This window comes from Moschus berezovskii, chromosome 8, assembly GCF_049115385.1.
Source record: "Moschus berezovskii isolate FMDL1 chromosome 8, NW_MosBer_1.0, whole genome shotgun sequence".
NCBI lineage: Eukaryota > Metazoa > Chordata > Mammalia > Artiodactyla > Moschidae > Moschus > Moschus berezovskii.
Window position 1 is genome coordinate 88,671,666 of NC_142467.1, and position 17,013 is coordinate 88,688,678.

A 17,013-nucleotide genomic window follows, 5' to 3' on the forward strand; every position below is an offset into this window, starting at 1 on the left:
CAGTGGCCCAATTCCTCGGCAAATGATTTTTTAAAATGTGTGTGAAAACCTTAGTAGCATCTCCTTGGAATTTCTTGGTTACACTCCTTCAATGGGAGGGTATTTTGCCCCCAGCTTCTATCCTTTATCCTTCTATATCATTTTCATAGCAAACAGACTTTTATTTCTCCTATATTTTGGAAATTAAATGGATCAAAGATTAGAAAAAAATACACATTTTTAAATAAACATACGGATTTCCTACTGTTACTAATCATTTAATCTGTCCACATTTTCAAAAGTAGATTTAATAGAAAGGATTATCCCTTATTACTACAATGCCTTTTGATTTTTTTAATGAGTAGTTAACATAAAATAAGATAAAATTGATTATTTGTACTATCTTTTCTAGGCTAGGTTCTGAAGCAAGGGATTGTAATGGTCCCAGAAAACAATACAGAATATGTGAGAATCCACCTTGTCCTGCAGGTTTGCCTGGATTCAGAGACTGGCAATGTCAGGCCTATAGTGTTAGAACTTCGTACCCAAAGCATGTACTTCAGTGGCACGCTGTCATGGATGAAGGTATGACCAACCAGATTGCCACCATCTTAATTAAGCAGAAGTCTAGGTTTGCAAAGTGCTTTACAATAATGGTAAATGTTGTTTTGTAGTTTATATTATAGGTATTTAAAAACTCTGCTTTTTCTGCCTTTATGACATGCCTCAGATGGCAAAGAATCTATCTGCAACATGGGAGGCCCACGTTCAGACCCTGGGTATGGAAGATCCGCTGGAGGAGGGCATGGCAACCCACTCCAGTATTCTAGCCCAGAGAGTCCCATGGACAGAGGAGCCTCGCAGGCTACAGTCCATGGGGTCACAAAGAGTCGGACTTGACTGAGTCACTAACACTTTCACTTTTGTGACATACAATAACCACAAACACTAACTAAAAATATATAGTTTTAAATACAGAGGTATTATTATACACAAACAATTTTAAAAGGGTGACAGTACGAAATGCTGGTTAAGATGAAAAGAAACGATCTCTCATGAGTTGCTGGTAAGGTAAAATGGTGCAGCTGTTCTGAAAATTAGCTTGGCAGTGTCTCAAATAACAAAGCATGCACATTAGAAAACGCAGTTGTGGTTATTTATCTCGGAGAAATAAAAATTTACAACCACAAGAAAATGCTGTACATGAGTGCACATAACAGTTTTATTTTCAATAGCCAGAAACTTGAAGCAATCAAAAAGGTTCTGAGTAGCTGCAGGATTAGCAAATGAAGATTTATCCGTGCTATAGGATGTTACACAGCAGTACAAGGAACACACTGTTAATGTATGCAGTGACCTGGTGGATGTCAGAACGTTACGAGAGTTGATAAGCCAGTCTCAAAATGCCACATGCTGTATGATTCCTTTTTTATAACATTCTTGAAATCACAATAGTATAGAGATGGAGAACAGATTAGCTGTTGCCAGGAGTTGGGGGTGGTGATGGGAGAGGGATTGAGGTTCCTGTAGAGGGGCAGCTCAAGGTAGAACTCATGCTCAGTGGCTGAGTCGTGTCCGACTCTTTGTGACCCTATGGACTACTATGTAGCCCATCAGGCTTCTCTGTCCATGGGTTTTCCCAGGCAAGAATACTGGAGTGAGTTGTCATTTCCTTCTCCAGGGGATCTTCCCGACTCAGGGTTCCAACCTGAGTTGCTAGCATCTTCTGCATTAGCAGATGGATTCTTTACCATTGAGCTACCTGGAAAGCCCCAACTAGAGATCTTTATGTAAAATGCAGATTGGTTCATATCGCTTTCCCACCTTAAGCATTTCAGAGCCTTCCCATAACTCTTCAGGTAAAGACCAAATTGTACAACATGACATGCTCAGCAAGACCTTCCTTAGTCTGATTCCTTCTCTTGTCTCCTGCCTCAACTAAGGCCTCACTGTCTTTCTCTTTGTGCTCCAAATACTGCCCTTGTTCCACTGCTTCAAACATATCTTGCTTTCTTCCCCAACACACAGCCTCTAAATGTACCATTTCTTCAGTTGAGAGAAAATAACACAGTCTTCTAGTCTCACCATCCTTTTAATAAAAGTTAATTCTGTATTCACAGATGCTTTAACCACAAACTTTGGAGTCCTCCCTTTCCCTTACGTTCTCTTTTACTATGCCTTTGAAATACCAGTAAAGTCACATTATCCCTATCTTTAAAATACATCCAGAATCTAATGATTGCCCAATATCTCCAGACCTGACCCCCTGATATAAGCCACTGTGCCTTACCTGTGTGTTTATAGTAGTCGTCTAACTGGTCTTTATGTTTGAGTCCCCGTATCTCCTTCAGTCTCAATCATAGCCAGAAGGATATGTTTAAAATATCAGTCATGTCACGTTACTCTTCCATTCTGAAGGCAACAGAATGAGTTTTCCCAACTCACTGAAGGTCTAGAGTCCTTCTGATAGCCTATGAGGGCCTTCCTCCCTGGCTTCCTGTTACACTCTTGCTTCATCTACACTGATCATCACACCCTTCCACCCACACTGGCTCCCTTGCTCTCCCTAGAATAAATCCAGGGACTTTCTGTCTTAGTGTCTTGGAAAGTACGGTTTTTGCTGGTGAATCCTTATGGTCTTTTCTTAAATACTGACTCAATACCTTTCAATACCCTGCCTTATTCTTTTTTTCACATAAGCTATAGTGATCTGTCATAATATTTTTATTTTATTAGTTTATGCTCCCCCAATAATGATTGTAGGAGCAAGACTTGTATTTTATGCATTTCTCTGTCTTTAGCTCTGTAAATAGTGCCTGAACAGAGTAGACAATAAATATTAAGTGAAAGAATAGTGTCTCTTATGGGAAGTGACCTATCCTGGTCCCTCTTCTCACTGAATGTTCCGCTTAGGGTGATCTTACTTAGTTATTAGGTTTTATTTATCATCCAAATGCTAAAAGGAACTCAGGCATTTATCTCCAACCAGATCTGTCTGGAGCTCCTTAACTGTTTACCTGTTTGTTGCATGAACTTCTCACTTAGCATCCCGTTCATCTCTTACTCAACATGATTCAAGTTGAACATATCCCTTCCTCCGTTCCTGTCTCACTGCCCCCATCTGCTCCTCTTACTATTCTATGTCATGGAGAATAACATCATGATTTGCCTCATTACCATGCTAAACTAAAATCTTTCTGCCTCAATCTCCATCTGCCTGTAATCAATAAACAAACCCTATTTGTCCATACTTCTCTTTGTTTGCCAGCACGTTTGTTCACGATTGCACCATCTCTGACCTGGATTCTTCAAACAGCTTTCTTACTGTTTCTCTGACCCTCCTCCAGCTCCTACTCCTCATTTCAGCCAGGCTGGCCTTTTTGAAGGTCAGAACTGTTGGTCAGTGTGCTAGTGAGTACCCTTCCATGAGTCCCCTTGCTGTCAGGAAACTTTATTGCCTGGTTCAGAAGGCCGTTCTTGTGACCTGTCCCCTTTAACTTCTCTGACCTCACTTCCATCTCCAGCACAGCCAGGCTGAATTTCATTTCATCCCTCATATACATCATGTTTTCTTATTTCTGGACCTGTAAACATGCAAGTTTCTTGGCGTGATATCCTTTCTTTCTCAAGCTTTAACCTCTTTCCCCTTTTATTTACCTTGAAAACTTCTACTGATTTTTTGAACTCAGTTTATGTCAAGCACTCCAGGAAAAAAGAATACCCTTGGTCTTCCATGTTGGATATGTATATACCCCTTCCAAGTACCCCAGCAGACCATGTTGTCGCAGATTTAAATGTCTCTGTTTGCTGGAGAATCCCAGGGACGGTGGAGCCTAGTGGGCTGCCATCTGTGGGGTCACACAGAGTCGGACACGACTGAAGCGACTTAGCAGCAGCAGCAGCAGCAGCAGCAGCAGTTAAGCTTCTGATGAATATTTGCTGCATAATATTTAAATATGTTGGGTTGACCAAAAAGTTCATTCTTGTTCCTGAACAAACTTTCTGGCCAGCCCAACAGTATCAGTATGACAATTCATGAAAATCATTATCTGATCTTGGGTTAATCCTATCTCTGCCTCTAAGTAGCTGTGTGATTTGATAATATTTAATTCATTTGAAACCTGTTTACTCATGTGAAATAAGAAACAAGAAACAGTTTCCCTCCAGATTAAAAAAAAAAAAAAAGGTGGTGGGAGGTGGGAAATTCCCTGGTGGTCCAGTAGTTAGGACTCTGAACTCCCATGGCACGGGACACGAATTTAGTCCCTGGTTGGGGAGCTAAGATCCCACTAGCCAAGTGGTGCAGCCAATTAAAAAAAAAAATCAGAGTTGTATGAGGATCAATTTAAAATATCAAAGCTCTTATAAAGTACTGTTTATCATCAGAATGATCTATAATAGATATGTATATTATTAGCAGGGTAGCACTTTTGATAATTTTGCAAAATGTACTAATCAAACACATCAGTCAGTCTATGATGAATAAAATACATAATAGTTTTTATGTATTAGAGCAGTATGGAACAAAATGAAATATATAGTTCTTATAAAAATGCCCAAGTCTTTGGCACTTGAGAATGGAAGTGGCTATTTCTGTTAATACATGAATCTCTAGCTAGGAGAATTAAATATAAGGTATCAATGCAGTAGTGAACATTTATTTTTAGAGGAAAAAAACGATACATGGCTTTAGCATTCAGGTATTTTGCATGCTCTGTGCTGAAATTTGGCTGATATCCATGTTTAATGCATATCTTGGAAAGGGTTGATCTCTCAAATCAAGTCAGAGCCTGCCTGCCAAGTACTGGCATGTTACATGGATCTCTATAATGTCACAATCTCAAGGGTACACTCCAGGAAGGAAGATTGGTATCAAATGTTTATGTCATCTATAAAGCTAAAGTAAGTACAGTGAATTGACAGTATGTTGTAAAAGGAGAAATACACAGATTTTTATCTGATTTCATGCTTAGACTGTGAATGAAATTTTTTAGACTAATTCCTTTAGACATTATTCATATATCTGGTTTGCTACTCTCTTCAATGAAGACTCCAGAAAGAGAATTTTATATATATATATATATATACACATACCAATATTAAAGTGTTGCAATTACAGCAGCTGTTTTTAAGTCCAAAGATATGACATAGTAAGCAGTCATTGAATAAACATAACCTACTTTGAGGTGTGAGAGCACATTGAAATGCTTTATTGCAGCTTATAATGGCATCTTAAAGGAAAATTTCAAAACCATGCACATTAAAGGCCATGTTCCAACTCCCCAAAATTGTTCAGAGCAGTATTCAGAAGCCACATGTGAAAACTGTTTGAAATGTTCAATTCTGAAGGCTCATTTAACTGTCTGTCTTCTCTTTGCCAAGTGATACCCTGTTCCATGCCTCTGGCTGTTATCTGGTATTTATAGAATCCCATCAGCATACGTGGAACTTTACTGAAGACATAAGAGAAGATCAGTGTCAGAGACTGTAAACTATTTTCCATTCTATTTATATGAGCTTAATAAACAGTAAAGGGCCTGACTGGTGTCAAGCCAATAGAGTAGTAATGTAGCCTGGAAATTGCTCTGAAGTTTCAGATTTGGATAATCTTACTACTGGTGTTACCAAATACTACAGCTCCTCTGCAGAATACTTAGAAATAGAAACAGCACTTTAAAAAATACTATGCCAGTCTTTGACTGAGCCTGAAAGTCAAGGTTTTTGACTCTAATCACCCTCCTTTATTGCTTAAGGAAGCTCTGAGGAAGATTGCCAGCCATTCAAGAATTCTTTACCTAGAACAGTAAGTCTCACCCTAGTCATCATACATCCCAACATGCTTTCTAAGTAAACAACAAAGAGGGTTGACTGCTACCTAGCACTTCAGCAGTTGGGCATTCTAGTGCATGTTCTCATGGGATTATATTGCATTTCTAATCATCCTCACAGTGGAAGATCTTATAAGAATTGTTCATCTTAGAAGCTCTTCTTTCTCCCTTTAGTAATTTTTCTCTCATGAATCACCAAATACATAGGACTGAAAATTAGTGTATTGGAATTTAGAAGTAAGACATCAAGAAAAGATTGTGAATAAAATAAATCTTAAATAAGCAGAAATTGGATATGTTCTTATAATTAAAAGGGGTTCATGCCAAAAGATATAAGCAGAAATTGGGAGTGTGCAAAATATTTTTCACAAAGAATGCTTGGTCTGTGTGTAGTAGAGGTTTAGTGCCAAAAATAATAAGTGATACACTTAAAAATAATTTGAAGATACAATTCTTAAGAAGGAGGTTAATATTCATTGGATACCTGTTTTTTCCCCAGGCATCATCTCATTTACTACTCATAATAACCCTCTAGTATTATCTACTCTAGTAGTGCATTACTTATTTAACATATTTTTTACTCAAAACTATTTTGAAAAATAAAGCTTGAGATAGAAATACTTATAGATCGACTTTTGTTCATTTCTTTTTATCCACTCTGTAGAAAAGCCATGTGCCTTGTTTTGTTCTCCTGTTGGAAAAGAACAGCCTATTCTTCTATCAGAAAAAGTGTTGGATGGAACTTCTTGTGGATATCAGGGATTAGATGTCTGTGCAAATGGCAGGTGTCAGGTAAGACTTTCCAAAGGCTGAGTGTCTGCACTGAGGGAGGCTTGGGGGACCTTGGAGCAGCTGCACAGTATGGTGGAAAGCTCTGTACTAAGATTCAAAAGACTTTAATGTAGTCCTGCCTCAACTGTGATCTTCAGCAAGTCTGATCAACTGTTAAGTCCATTCTTTAATCTGTATAGTGAAGGGTTCAGACTGGAAAATCTATAATGTCCATTTCTAGTTGAAAAGAATCTGACATATTTATTCAATAATGTATGTATTACACGCCTGAAATTATGACACTTTGGGTATTTTATGTCAAAATATTCCAGACCAAAAACTCAAGCACTCCAGTTCTCCATATCTTGTGTGCAAGACTGAGCCATGTGGCAGAAACCTATAAAATCAGTCTTATTATTCATTAATGTTAAAATAGCATCAACATTCTTGTATTAGCTGATTTTTAAATGTATAGTCAATTTTTATTGTACTTAAACATTTCATTTGTCTTTTTGTTTTCTTTTTAAAAATAATCTCCATCTGTTATATGCATTTATGTGCTCTTCTTTATTATTAGAAAAGTAGTCATTCTGTTCAAATAAATAGCATAGTGGAAAGATCAATGGCTGAAGCTCTGAATTTTGCCAGTTATGGGTCTGGCACTATCACAGTTGCCTTCCCCTGGATGATAAATATGCAGGAAATTTAATGCCAAGTGTTTTCATGATCAATATGTGTATACAGGGGGAAGGAGGCAGGACTGAGCACAGGGAGCAGTTGGGCTGGCACAGTCACAAGACCTCAGCTGGCTTCATTCGCCAGCGTCATGCAGCTGGGATGGCTCTGCAAAGTTGTCTCCATGGGGGAGAGAAAACCAGACCTTTTTAACCCCTATTGTCTACTAGTGTTTGGATACAAACTGCCCGGGGGATGAGGGGACTGTGACCTTGGGAAAGGCAGTTTTCTTTAGGCTAGGCATTTTCTTAAAAGGGATGAAAGCTAACAGCCATAAGCTGATACATTTCCCAGGCGTGGGAGGAGAATGTGCATCCTTTAGTAATGAGAGAGGTATCTGAGTGGAGCAACACTCAGAATCCACGGCAGCCACTAGGAAACTATATTCTTGGGAAAAGCACTGAAAATATGTGTGCATCCATTAGCTAATCTGTAAAATGAAATAGGCCAGTGGTCGTTGACTTTTTTGTGTAATACACTCCTTTGAGAATTTGATAAAAATTTTGGTTTCTTCCTCTAAAAATGCATGCCTGACCACACAAGCACACAGACACACCAAAATTTGAAAACAGTTACAAACTATGGATGGATCAGTCTGTGGTCCAGTAGATGTATATAGACTTCTGGGTAAAAACTTGGAAACAATCTGAAACTTAAATGGTTTACCAGCTCTTAGATTCTTTATTTTGCCAGCATGCTATAATGTTTAAAGCATAGAATCATGCAATATAATTGGATATAAGAAGTAGTCTTATAATTACATATTAATTTCCTTTATTCTTTAATAGAATATGGCAGTACCCTGGAATATATTTTTCATTTGTTTAAAAATCATTGCAATTATTTACCTACAAACACTTGGTTTTCAGAGCTCTAAGTTGTTCAGTTAAAACTTTCATCTTTATTTCATCATTTTATGTAAATGTCAGATTAGTATGACTTAAATGAGTTTATTTTTCAAAGAAAATTATTTTCCCAACTATATGCCAAATACAATAGCTTACATTGCTATACTTTTCACTTAACAGTATTGTGTAAGCCAGACCTTTTATAGAGTCCCTAACTAGACATTAAAATAACAGCAACAACAATACAAAATTCTGTATAAGTGTTATGTGAGTCTGATGATTGTATTTAAAGTTCTGTGAAGTGGATTGTGACTTCTGATAGCTTTGGAATGCTTCACCATTCAAGCTTTTTAACTAAAATGCTTCATTCAGTCTTTTAATATAATTAAAAACATGCTTCCTTTCTGACAACTCTATATACTGAGTTTGGCTGGAGTGTTTTGTTTTATCCTAAAATATACAACATTGAAGTTGAAACTAAATTTCTAAACTTGATGAGTAGACTAAGGAGAACAATTGAAAATAGACAGCTTTCTCCTGGTGACCCAGTTGGCCTCCCTGGCGTTTATATCCTGGAAAAGCGTAGAGAAAGCTGTCTTCTATATTATTGTGGTATTCCCCTATCTTCAGCTACCAGTGGTACTTCAGGCACCTACCACCAGTTAAGCAGTGTTGTCTTTCCCAAGACATTCATCCTCAATTTTTGGAGTTATGTGGGCATATTTTGAAAAGTGTGGCTACTTATAACTACTGATTACAAAATGTTAATTTTTTCATGCTTAATTTAAATATACATGGTTATTGAGCCATGGCATGATGTCTATCCCTGCATTTTATTTTAGGTTTTAGAAACATACACTGTCCCAGTTACAAGGGTTACAAAAAGCTAGCAGACAACTAGGTACTCATTTATTCAATCATTTAACTACTTTTTATTGAGTTTATTGTATTTCAAAGAAAGAAGCTAGATGCTCCGGATAGAATAATCAAGGTGCTTTCTATAATTTCAAAACCACTATAAACTCGATTTTCTCCTCATTTGTACATGAAGGAGAGATTTTTAACCCCAGTAGTCTCTGGTCTTTTCATGGCTCTTGCTTAGTGAACTCTTCCCATGGCTTTGTTGTATTTTGAGAATTTTCCTGTGGTGGCCATCTCTTTCATCCAGAATCATTCTATTTCTTCCCAGATAAGCTTTGATTCACTGATCAGAGTTCTCCACTACTGCATTGTTTTGTCTACTTCTTGACACTGATATAGCCACCCCCCTTGACAAAAAGAAAGGATACATTTTTTATGCAGGTTTAATGTGATTTTTGGTTTCTCGGGATATTCATCCTGCAGCTAAATTTTCTAATCTGCTTCTTCCCCCACCCAACACCAACCACAGAAAAAGACCCTGGTATTGTTTCTGTTTTATTTGATATTTTAAAATTTTATTTAAGTAATTGTAACTTGTTATAAATGGATATATCATCAGTCAGTTTTGCAGCTTCTTCTTGATCCGGGGTAATGGTATAATTCTGCCATTTATTTCAGCTAACACCAACATATTAACTTCTACCCTTTGAGTAAATATCATCTTTTCTGAATATCCGTGGGAGACACACATTATTCACTAGAAAAGAATCAATATTTTAATCCAAGAAGATGCATAGTTAACATAGTTAACATTAACATAGTTCTTCTGGGAACATATAAAATTAATTATCCCACTGTTAATATTTTCTTACAGCAACCATAGGTTATAAGCAGTTCTTACTCACTTGTGTTAAGATTACAAAGAAGGCAGGGAATAGAAATTTATTCATGAACTGTGATGAGTGTAAACATTTATGTTTGGTTTGCACAAGTTAATATTTAATATTCAGCATTTATTCAGCAGCCTCTTTAGGAGTAAAGCCAACCATATGGTAAAACCCGTCTGTTCTATGCTGAGTAGAATGAATTTGATCAATCATGTTACATTTAGTAGAAATGTGATTTCTTTTGGGATTTATGTAAATTGCATTTGTCTCAATAAGAGTTTTCCAAATTACTTTAGGATGTCATTTAATTTTTAATATAAGAAAATATACTTTTATCACTGCCCTACTATACTGCAAGGAGATCCAACCAGTCCATTCTAAAGGAGATCAATCCTGGATGTTCATTGGAGGGACTGATGCTAAAGCTGAAACTCCAATACTTTGGCCACCTCATGAGACGAGTTGACTCACTGGAAAAGACTCTGATGCTGGGAAAGGTTGGGGGCGGGAGGAGAAGGGGACGACGGAGAATGAGATGGCTGGATGGCATCACCGACTCTGTGGACATGAGTTTGAGTGTACTCCGGGAGTTGGTGATGGACAGGGAGGCCTGGCGTGCTGTGATTCATGGGGTCGCGGAGAGTCGGACACGACTGAGCGACTGAACTGAACTGAACTGAACTATTTGGTCACTTTACAAATGATATTATTTGATATGAGCTTGCTATATTAGTTTGCACCAATAAATGTGGAGTTTTACTAGTTCGTCAAATAAATATGTCTAGTTTGTAGACCAGGCTTGCTATATTAGTTTGCAACCAGCAAATGTGGAGTTTTACTTGTTCGCCAAACAAGTAAATATGTCTAGTTTGTAGACTAGGCTTGTCCTGAAGTAGTCATTAAAAAAGAAAAAGCTCACTTTATGATGTACTGTCATTCTCTTGTTGCAGAAAGTTGGCTGTGATGGTTTATTAGGGTCTCTTGCAAGGGAAGATCATTGTGGTGTATGCAATGGCAATGGAAAATCATGCAAAATCATTAAAGGAGAATTTAATCACACCAGAGGAGCAGGTGATTATTTTTTTTTCAAAATTACTAATCCAAACAGTCTTTGGGGACAGAAATTACATTGAACTTGACTTAGAAATCACATTTCTGATTGTTGAAGACTTTTGTAATGGGTATTGAATGATTTTTCATGATGACATATAATACATGTGATATGAGCCAGAAATGCTAACAAGCCCATTTCCCAATACTGAGAATATGAAATCATCTGTTGTGCATTTAATAAATTGGAGCAGCAAGGGAATAATCTAATTTGCATTGGCTAATATTATCAGATTTCTACAGACCGTATCCTCCAATGCACAGTATTGATGTCTAACAGAGAATAATGATTTGTAACAGCCTGAAGCAACTATTGAGAGTATTAGTCTTCAGGTTTTCAGCTTTCCATTTTTTTTTTATTATTTTCTTAATGTGTTTACTAAGTTCAAAAGAAATACATTTTGAAAGCAGAGTCTGTAGCAGGGTAGCATGTTGGAAACTATAACAGGAAACCAGAAGATGTGGGGTGATATTCCAGATATATTAAGAGCAGGAACACATCCTCTCTTGTTTTCTTTCCTCATCTATAAACACTCATAGGGGATGTAAGGATGAACAGACAGTGAATGATCTATGTAGTGTGACTTTTAAAGTGATCCACAACAAAAAGGGATATTATCTGTACTGAAATATAATGACTCACAAGTAAGCTTTATATACAGAAAATGCTTTAAACTCAAGCCTTCGGGTTTACTGGGAAGAAGCAAATATTTTATGTTTACATTAGTGTCTTACCTGGACATGTGTTTATTGAACTATCTTAGTATTTATGATTGATTTTCATTGTCATTTATATGCTTATACTACATACATCGACTTTTTTCCTGTTTTAAATTTCTTGTTCAGAAACCGAAAGATGTGCCCCTAAAATATATATTTTAATATGAAGAATAAACCATTTATATTTGAATAATCATGAAAACTGAGTTCATGCTAGATTTTTTAAAAAGCCCCTAAGAAGAGAAAATTAGACACAGCCCTCAAATATATAACCTTTCTCTTGGCCCCAGCAGAATAAAAGATAAGTGAGCTTGAAGAACTTGAAGCCTAAAAATAACTAAGGCCCAGGGTAAATTGCAGATCAAAATCTCAATCTCCGAAGTTGTGAAAAAAGGTGACAGATCCTGCAAGTCAAAATCTGTCAGAACTTATTTAGAAAAGTCAGGCAAAGCTGTAAAAGGCTCCCAGACTTCCAGCTAAGAAGTACAGTCATAATAAGCTTTTCAGCCTGATTGTGATGGGAGATGTTTTTATCATGCAAAAGTTAAAATGATGTCTGAAGAGATTTAAGATACTAGAACTTTTGAAGCCTATTCCTGCATAATTGTTTACCTGCATAGAGACCATTCACCAAGGAATACTGATGTGCGTTCAGCACTGGTAGTTTTTGTTTAGTAATAATAACACTTAATTTTTCAATTAAACTTAGACAACAGAAATTGCAGTTAAAAACCAGCAATGCTGTTCATTCTGACTACAGTTAGATGAATACATTCCTCCCCCCTCCCTGATTTCTACTTCAAATCTCCTTTGTTTTTGTTACACTTTTAATTTCTACTTTTGTTTTATTAGTTTCTAAATTATATTACCAGCCTCTGATATTTGGAAGATGTCTAAAATGCCTACAATATTGGGACTATCAGAGACTAATACTGTTATTTCCTTACAACAATTTGTTGTGCTTGTAGTTCTCTGCTAGTTTAACACTGTTCACAGAAGAAACTAAAATTCCTAACTTGAACCATAAAGTCTTGTGTGGTGTTATTCCTACTTGTCTCTCTGGTATCAACTCTACCAAGGTCACTTTCCTACTCTAAGCTGCAACCAGTAGATTTGTTACAGGTGCTCAAGCTGACTATGCTCTCTCTAGCATCTTGCACTTAAAAATATTGTTTTCTTAGCTTTGGTTGTTGTTCAGTTGCTAAGTCGTGTCCACTTTTTTGCAACCTCATGAACTGCAGCGTGCCAGGCTTCCTTGTCCTTCACTGTGTTCCTGAGTTCGCTCAAACTCATGTCTATTGAGTCAGTGATGCCACCCGACCATCTCATCCTCTGTCACTTCCTTTTCCTCTTGCCCTCAATCTTTCCCAGCATCAGTCTTTTCCAATAAATGAGTGGGCTCTTCATATCAGGTGGCCAAAGAATTGGCACTTCAGCATCAGTCTTTCCAATGAGTGAATATTCAGGGTTGATTCCCTTTAGGATTGACTGGTTTGATCTCCTTGATGTCCAAGGGGCTCTCAAGAGTCTTCTTCAGCACTACAATTCAAAATTCTTTGGTACTCAAGGTGCTCAGCCTTCTTTATGGTCCAACTCTCACATCTGTACATGACTACTGGAAAAACCATAGCTTTGACTGTACGGACCTTTGTTGGCAAAGTGATGTGTCTGCTTTTTAATAAGCTGTCTAGATTTGTCATAGCTTTTCTTCCAAGGACCAAGAATCGTTCAGCATTCAGGTCTCAGTTCAGATGTCACTTCTTCAACGAAGTGTTCGCTAGACAACCTCCACCTCCTATCTCTCTGTATGGATACCCTACTGGTATCCATAGAGTTGAGTTGTATGGTAATTTTGTAATTTTACACTCTTTGATCTTTCCTTTCCTACTATACTTTAAAGATCAGTGAGGAAAAATATCATGGCTATATTTTGTTCAATACCCTAGGCAATGGCAAGCCACTCTGGTACTCTCGCCTGGAAAATCCCATGGACAGAGGAGCCTGGTGGCCTACAGTCCATGGGGTCGCTACTAGTCGGACACGACTGAACGACTTCACTTTCACGCATTGGAGAAGGAAACGGCAACCCACTCCAGTGTTCTTGCCTGGAGAATCCCAGGGACGGCGGAGCCTGGTGGGCTGCCGTCTATGGGGTCACACAGAGTCAGACACAACTAAAGCGACTTAGCAGCAGCAGCAGCAGCAATGACCAACATAGTGTGTGATTCATTAACATTTGTTAACTTAATGAACAATGAAACATTACATCATTAAGAACTTTAGAAATCAAAAACCTGTATGAGTCTTTAATTATGCTGTGGGCTTCATTTACTTGTGACTTTAGGAATGCTGTATTCATTTCTCTTGAGACAATTTTATCCTTATAGTTTATGGACTTCCTAGAATTTCTTGAAGGAATTGCAGCCCTATTTTGGTCCAGTTGGCCATACACACTGTATGTATTGTATGAGTAACACATGTGCAGACACATGTGGGTGTTTTCCATCCCTGTGCTCTATTTAGAGTTTTCTAAGTCATTTTTTTTGGAGCTAGAAAATCAACTTAAGAGAATTTTTGTTCCTTAGCAAATGTATCATGTATTTCATTTTAATTTGCCTGGACAGGGGTTGTTTTGTTAAGGTATTTTTAAAGGTAAATTGTATATTTGGACACTTGTGGAACTATATAGTTATCAATATACATTTATAAGAGGGTGGGCATAAAATCTGTTATTCTTAGACAAGAGATGATGACACTAATCCAGTACAAGAAATGCATGCTCTTAGACTTTTTATTTGTATGTTTGCCACAGCAATAAGAGACTTTCACTTTTCACTTCCACACATTGCAGAAGGAAATGGCAACCCACTCCAGTGTTCTTGCCGGGAGAATCCCAGGGACGGGGGAGCCTGGTGGGCTGCCGTCTGTGGGGTCGCACAGAGTCAGACACGACTGAAGTGACTTAGCAGCAGCAGCAGTGTCATATGTTCTGCTCTGTGAAATAGTAGTAGCAGGCTCTAGCTATAATCAGATAGATCTGAGTTCAAAGCTTGCATCGGCTATTTACTGACAAGGCAGTCTTAAAAAAGGCAAATTTTTTTTTTCTCTACCTTTATTTCCCAATCTTTTAAATATCTACCTTGGATGATAGCATTATGGCTGAATGAAATAATTTATATTAACTATCTACAGTTGTGACTAGCACATAGCAATTGTTCAAAATATAGCATTTATCATTGTTAACTACCATGGAGATAATGATACCTTGGGCATTTTAAGATGGCCAATTAAGAATGGGATCTCTGGTTATAAAAGAGGATGTTCCTATGTACGTACGATGCAAACTGTCCGATGTGAGTATCAAGTTTATTACCTTGACATCATAGTCTTTATTTCAGCTTCTGAGCTTAATAATAGCCACTCATATGTTCACTTCTTTTAAAAGTACGCAGTCTCAATTGTGCTAAATAGCTTATTTACTGAAAAATATCTAAAGCACAAGGCTTTAGCTATCCTTTATCAAATGTCTTTGCTTAATATTTTCCTTCCTCTCTTCTTTAAACACAATCTAACTCACCTGTCCTCCAAGCTGTTTCTATTGAATAACAGAAAATCGCTCTGGATATAACTATAAACTTATATATAACTGTTGTCCTAAAATACAACATACCTCTGGGTTTACTGCTAAACCCAAACAGGAATTTACAGTTACTGACTCTACTTTTCTGTATCTACTCTTCATTTTTAACAATCCTGAAATTTATCATCTTCTCCAAACACCTTAATTTGCTCAGAGATGTATAGTTACCTCTTGCTTGTGACATCCGGTGGACTCTCCTCACTTAGTCGCGTTTCTCTTTGATGTCTGTACAGGTATGTACCAGTACTCTTCTTAAAATATTCTAATCTATAAGATCCCACTATACCAAAATAGCCAGATTTCTACTTTCTTGGGATTATTCCTTCTCTGTATTCTTTCCTCCCCCCCCCCCCATCTTTCTGTTAAAAACCACAGCTGTCACCAAGGTTAAGTCTTTGACTTCTTCCATCTCAGTTTTCTCCATGTACTCCTGTGGCTTCAGTGACTGCCTCACAAAGGTGAGGAAAGCCTGACCCTACCCTGCAGTTCCAGATTCCAGAGTTCTTACTGGAGATTTTTTATTACTGTGTTATACTGTTTTGTTGAGTACAACCTGCAAAACTTGTCAGATTATTACCCAAACTTGACTTTCATGTTTTTGTAAATGATGACTGCATTCTCACATAAGTAATAATAAAACCTTGTGTTCCGTGTTTACGTCCTCACTTTCTGTCGGTTCTCAAACTCAGAATTTTTTTTTTTTTCCCTTTACAATGCCTTCTAGATTTCGTGCCTTAGCCTCTAGCACTCCTGGATTTTTACATTGGCCTCCTGATACTGCTTTCCACAGCCATATCACTGAGACCCTTCCAACTATCAGATAAAAGCTCTCCAAACCAGTATCTGATTACCACATCCCTTGCTGCAGAATGTTCAGTAGCTTCAAGTGGTAAATTAGCATGCATTTAAATTCTCTTAATATAGCCATCTTCTTACACCTTCTCATTCTGTCAGTTATTTTGTGTGGTACAAAAAATACCATTTACCATGTTACTTTTCTCTACATATGGTGAACTCACTCTTTTTTATATACAGTTGACTCTCAAATAACTGCATGGATCCACTTATATATGGATTTTTTAAAATAGTAAATACTACAGGACACACAGTCTGCAGTTTTTAAGTCTTCAGATGTAGAACCACAGATACAAAGGAACCACGTGTACAGAGGACCCACTACTTATACTCAGATTTTTTACTACATGTCAGATCAGCACTCTTAACTCATGCATTGTTTTGTTTAAGGGTCACTTGTATATCCAAATCCTATCCATTCTTCAAAGACAGTTAATCTTTTTGCTTCTTTCTGAAGCTTTCCTTGACTATATGAAACGTTCTGTTTTCTGAACCATTGTGATTCTGGCTGGTACCACTGTTACTCAAACATCAGTAATGTACAGAACCACTTAAAAGGGGAGTGGGTTGTGCTCAGTCATGTCTGACACTTTGCAACCCTGTGGACTGTAGCCCACCAGGCTCCTCTGTCCATGGGATTCTCCAGGCAAGAATATTGGAGTGGGGTTGCCATTTCCTTCTCCAGGGGAACTTACCAACCCATGGATCGAACCCAGGTCTCCCGCATTGCAGACAGACGCACTAACCTCTGAGCTACCAGGGAAGCCCCACTTAAAAGG

General features: G+C 37.6%; 1 protein-coding gene across 1 annotated transcript in view; it reads left to right on the plus strand.

The window, feature by feature from the left end:
• The window catches only part of ADAMTS19 (ADAM metallopeptidase with thrombospondin type 1 motif 19), a 270,031-nt gene that overhangs the window by 171,977 nt on the left and 81,041 nt on the right, over window positions 1-17,013 (plus strand). The window contains exons 13-15 of the mRNA XM_055430830.2: window positions 392-564; window positions 6,472-6,599; window positions 10,860-10,980. Of these exons, the coding sequence (XP_055286805.2) occupies window positions 392-564; window positions 6,472-6,599; window positions 10,860-10,980 (422 nt within the window). The remainder of the gene's footprint in view (window positions 1-391; window positions 565-6,471; window positions 6,600-10,859; window positions 10,981-17,013) is intronic.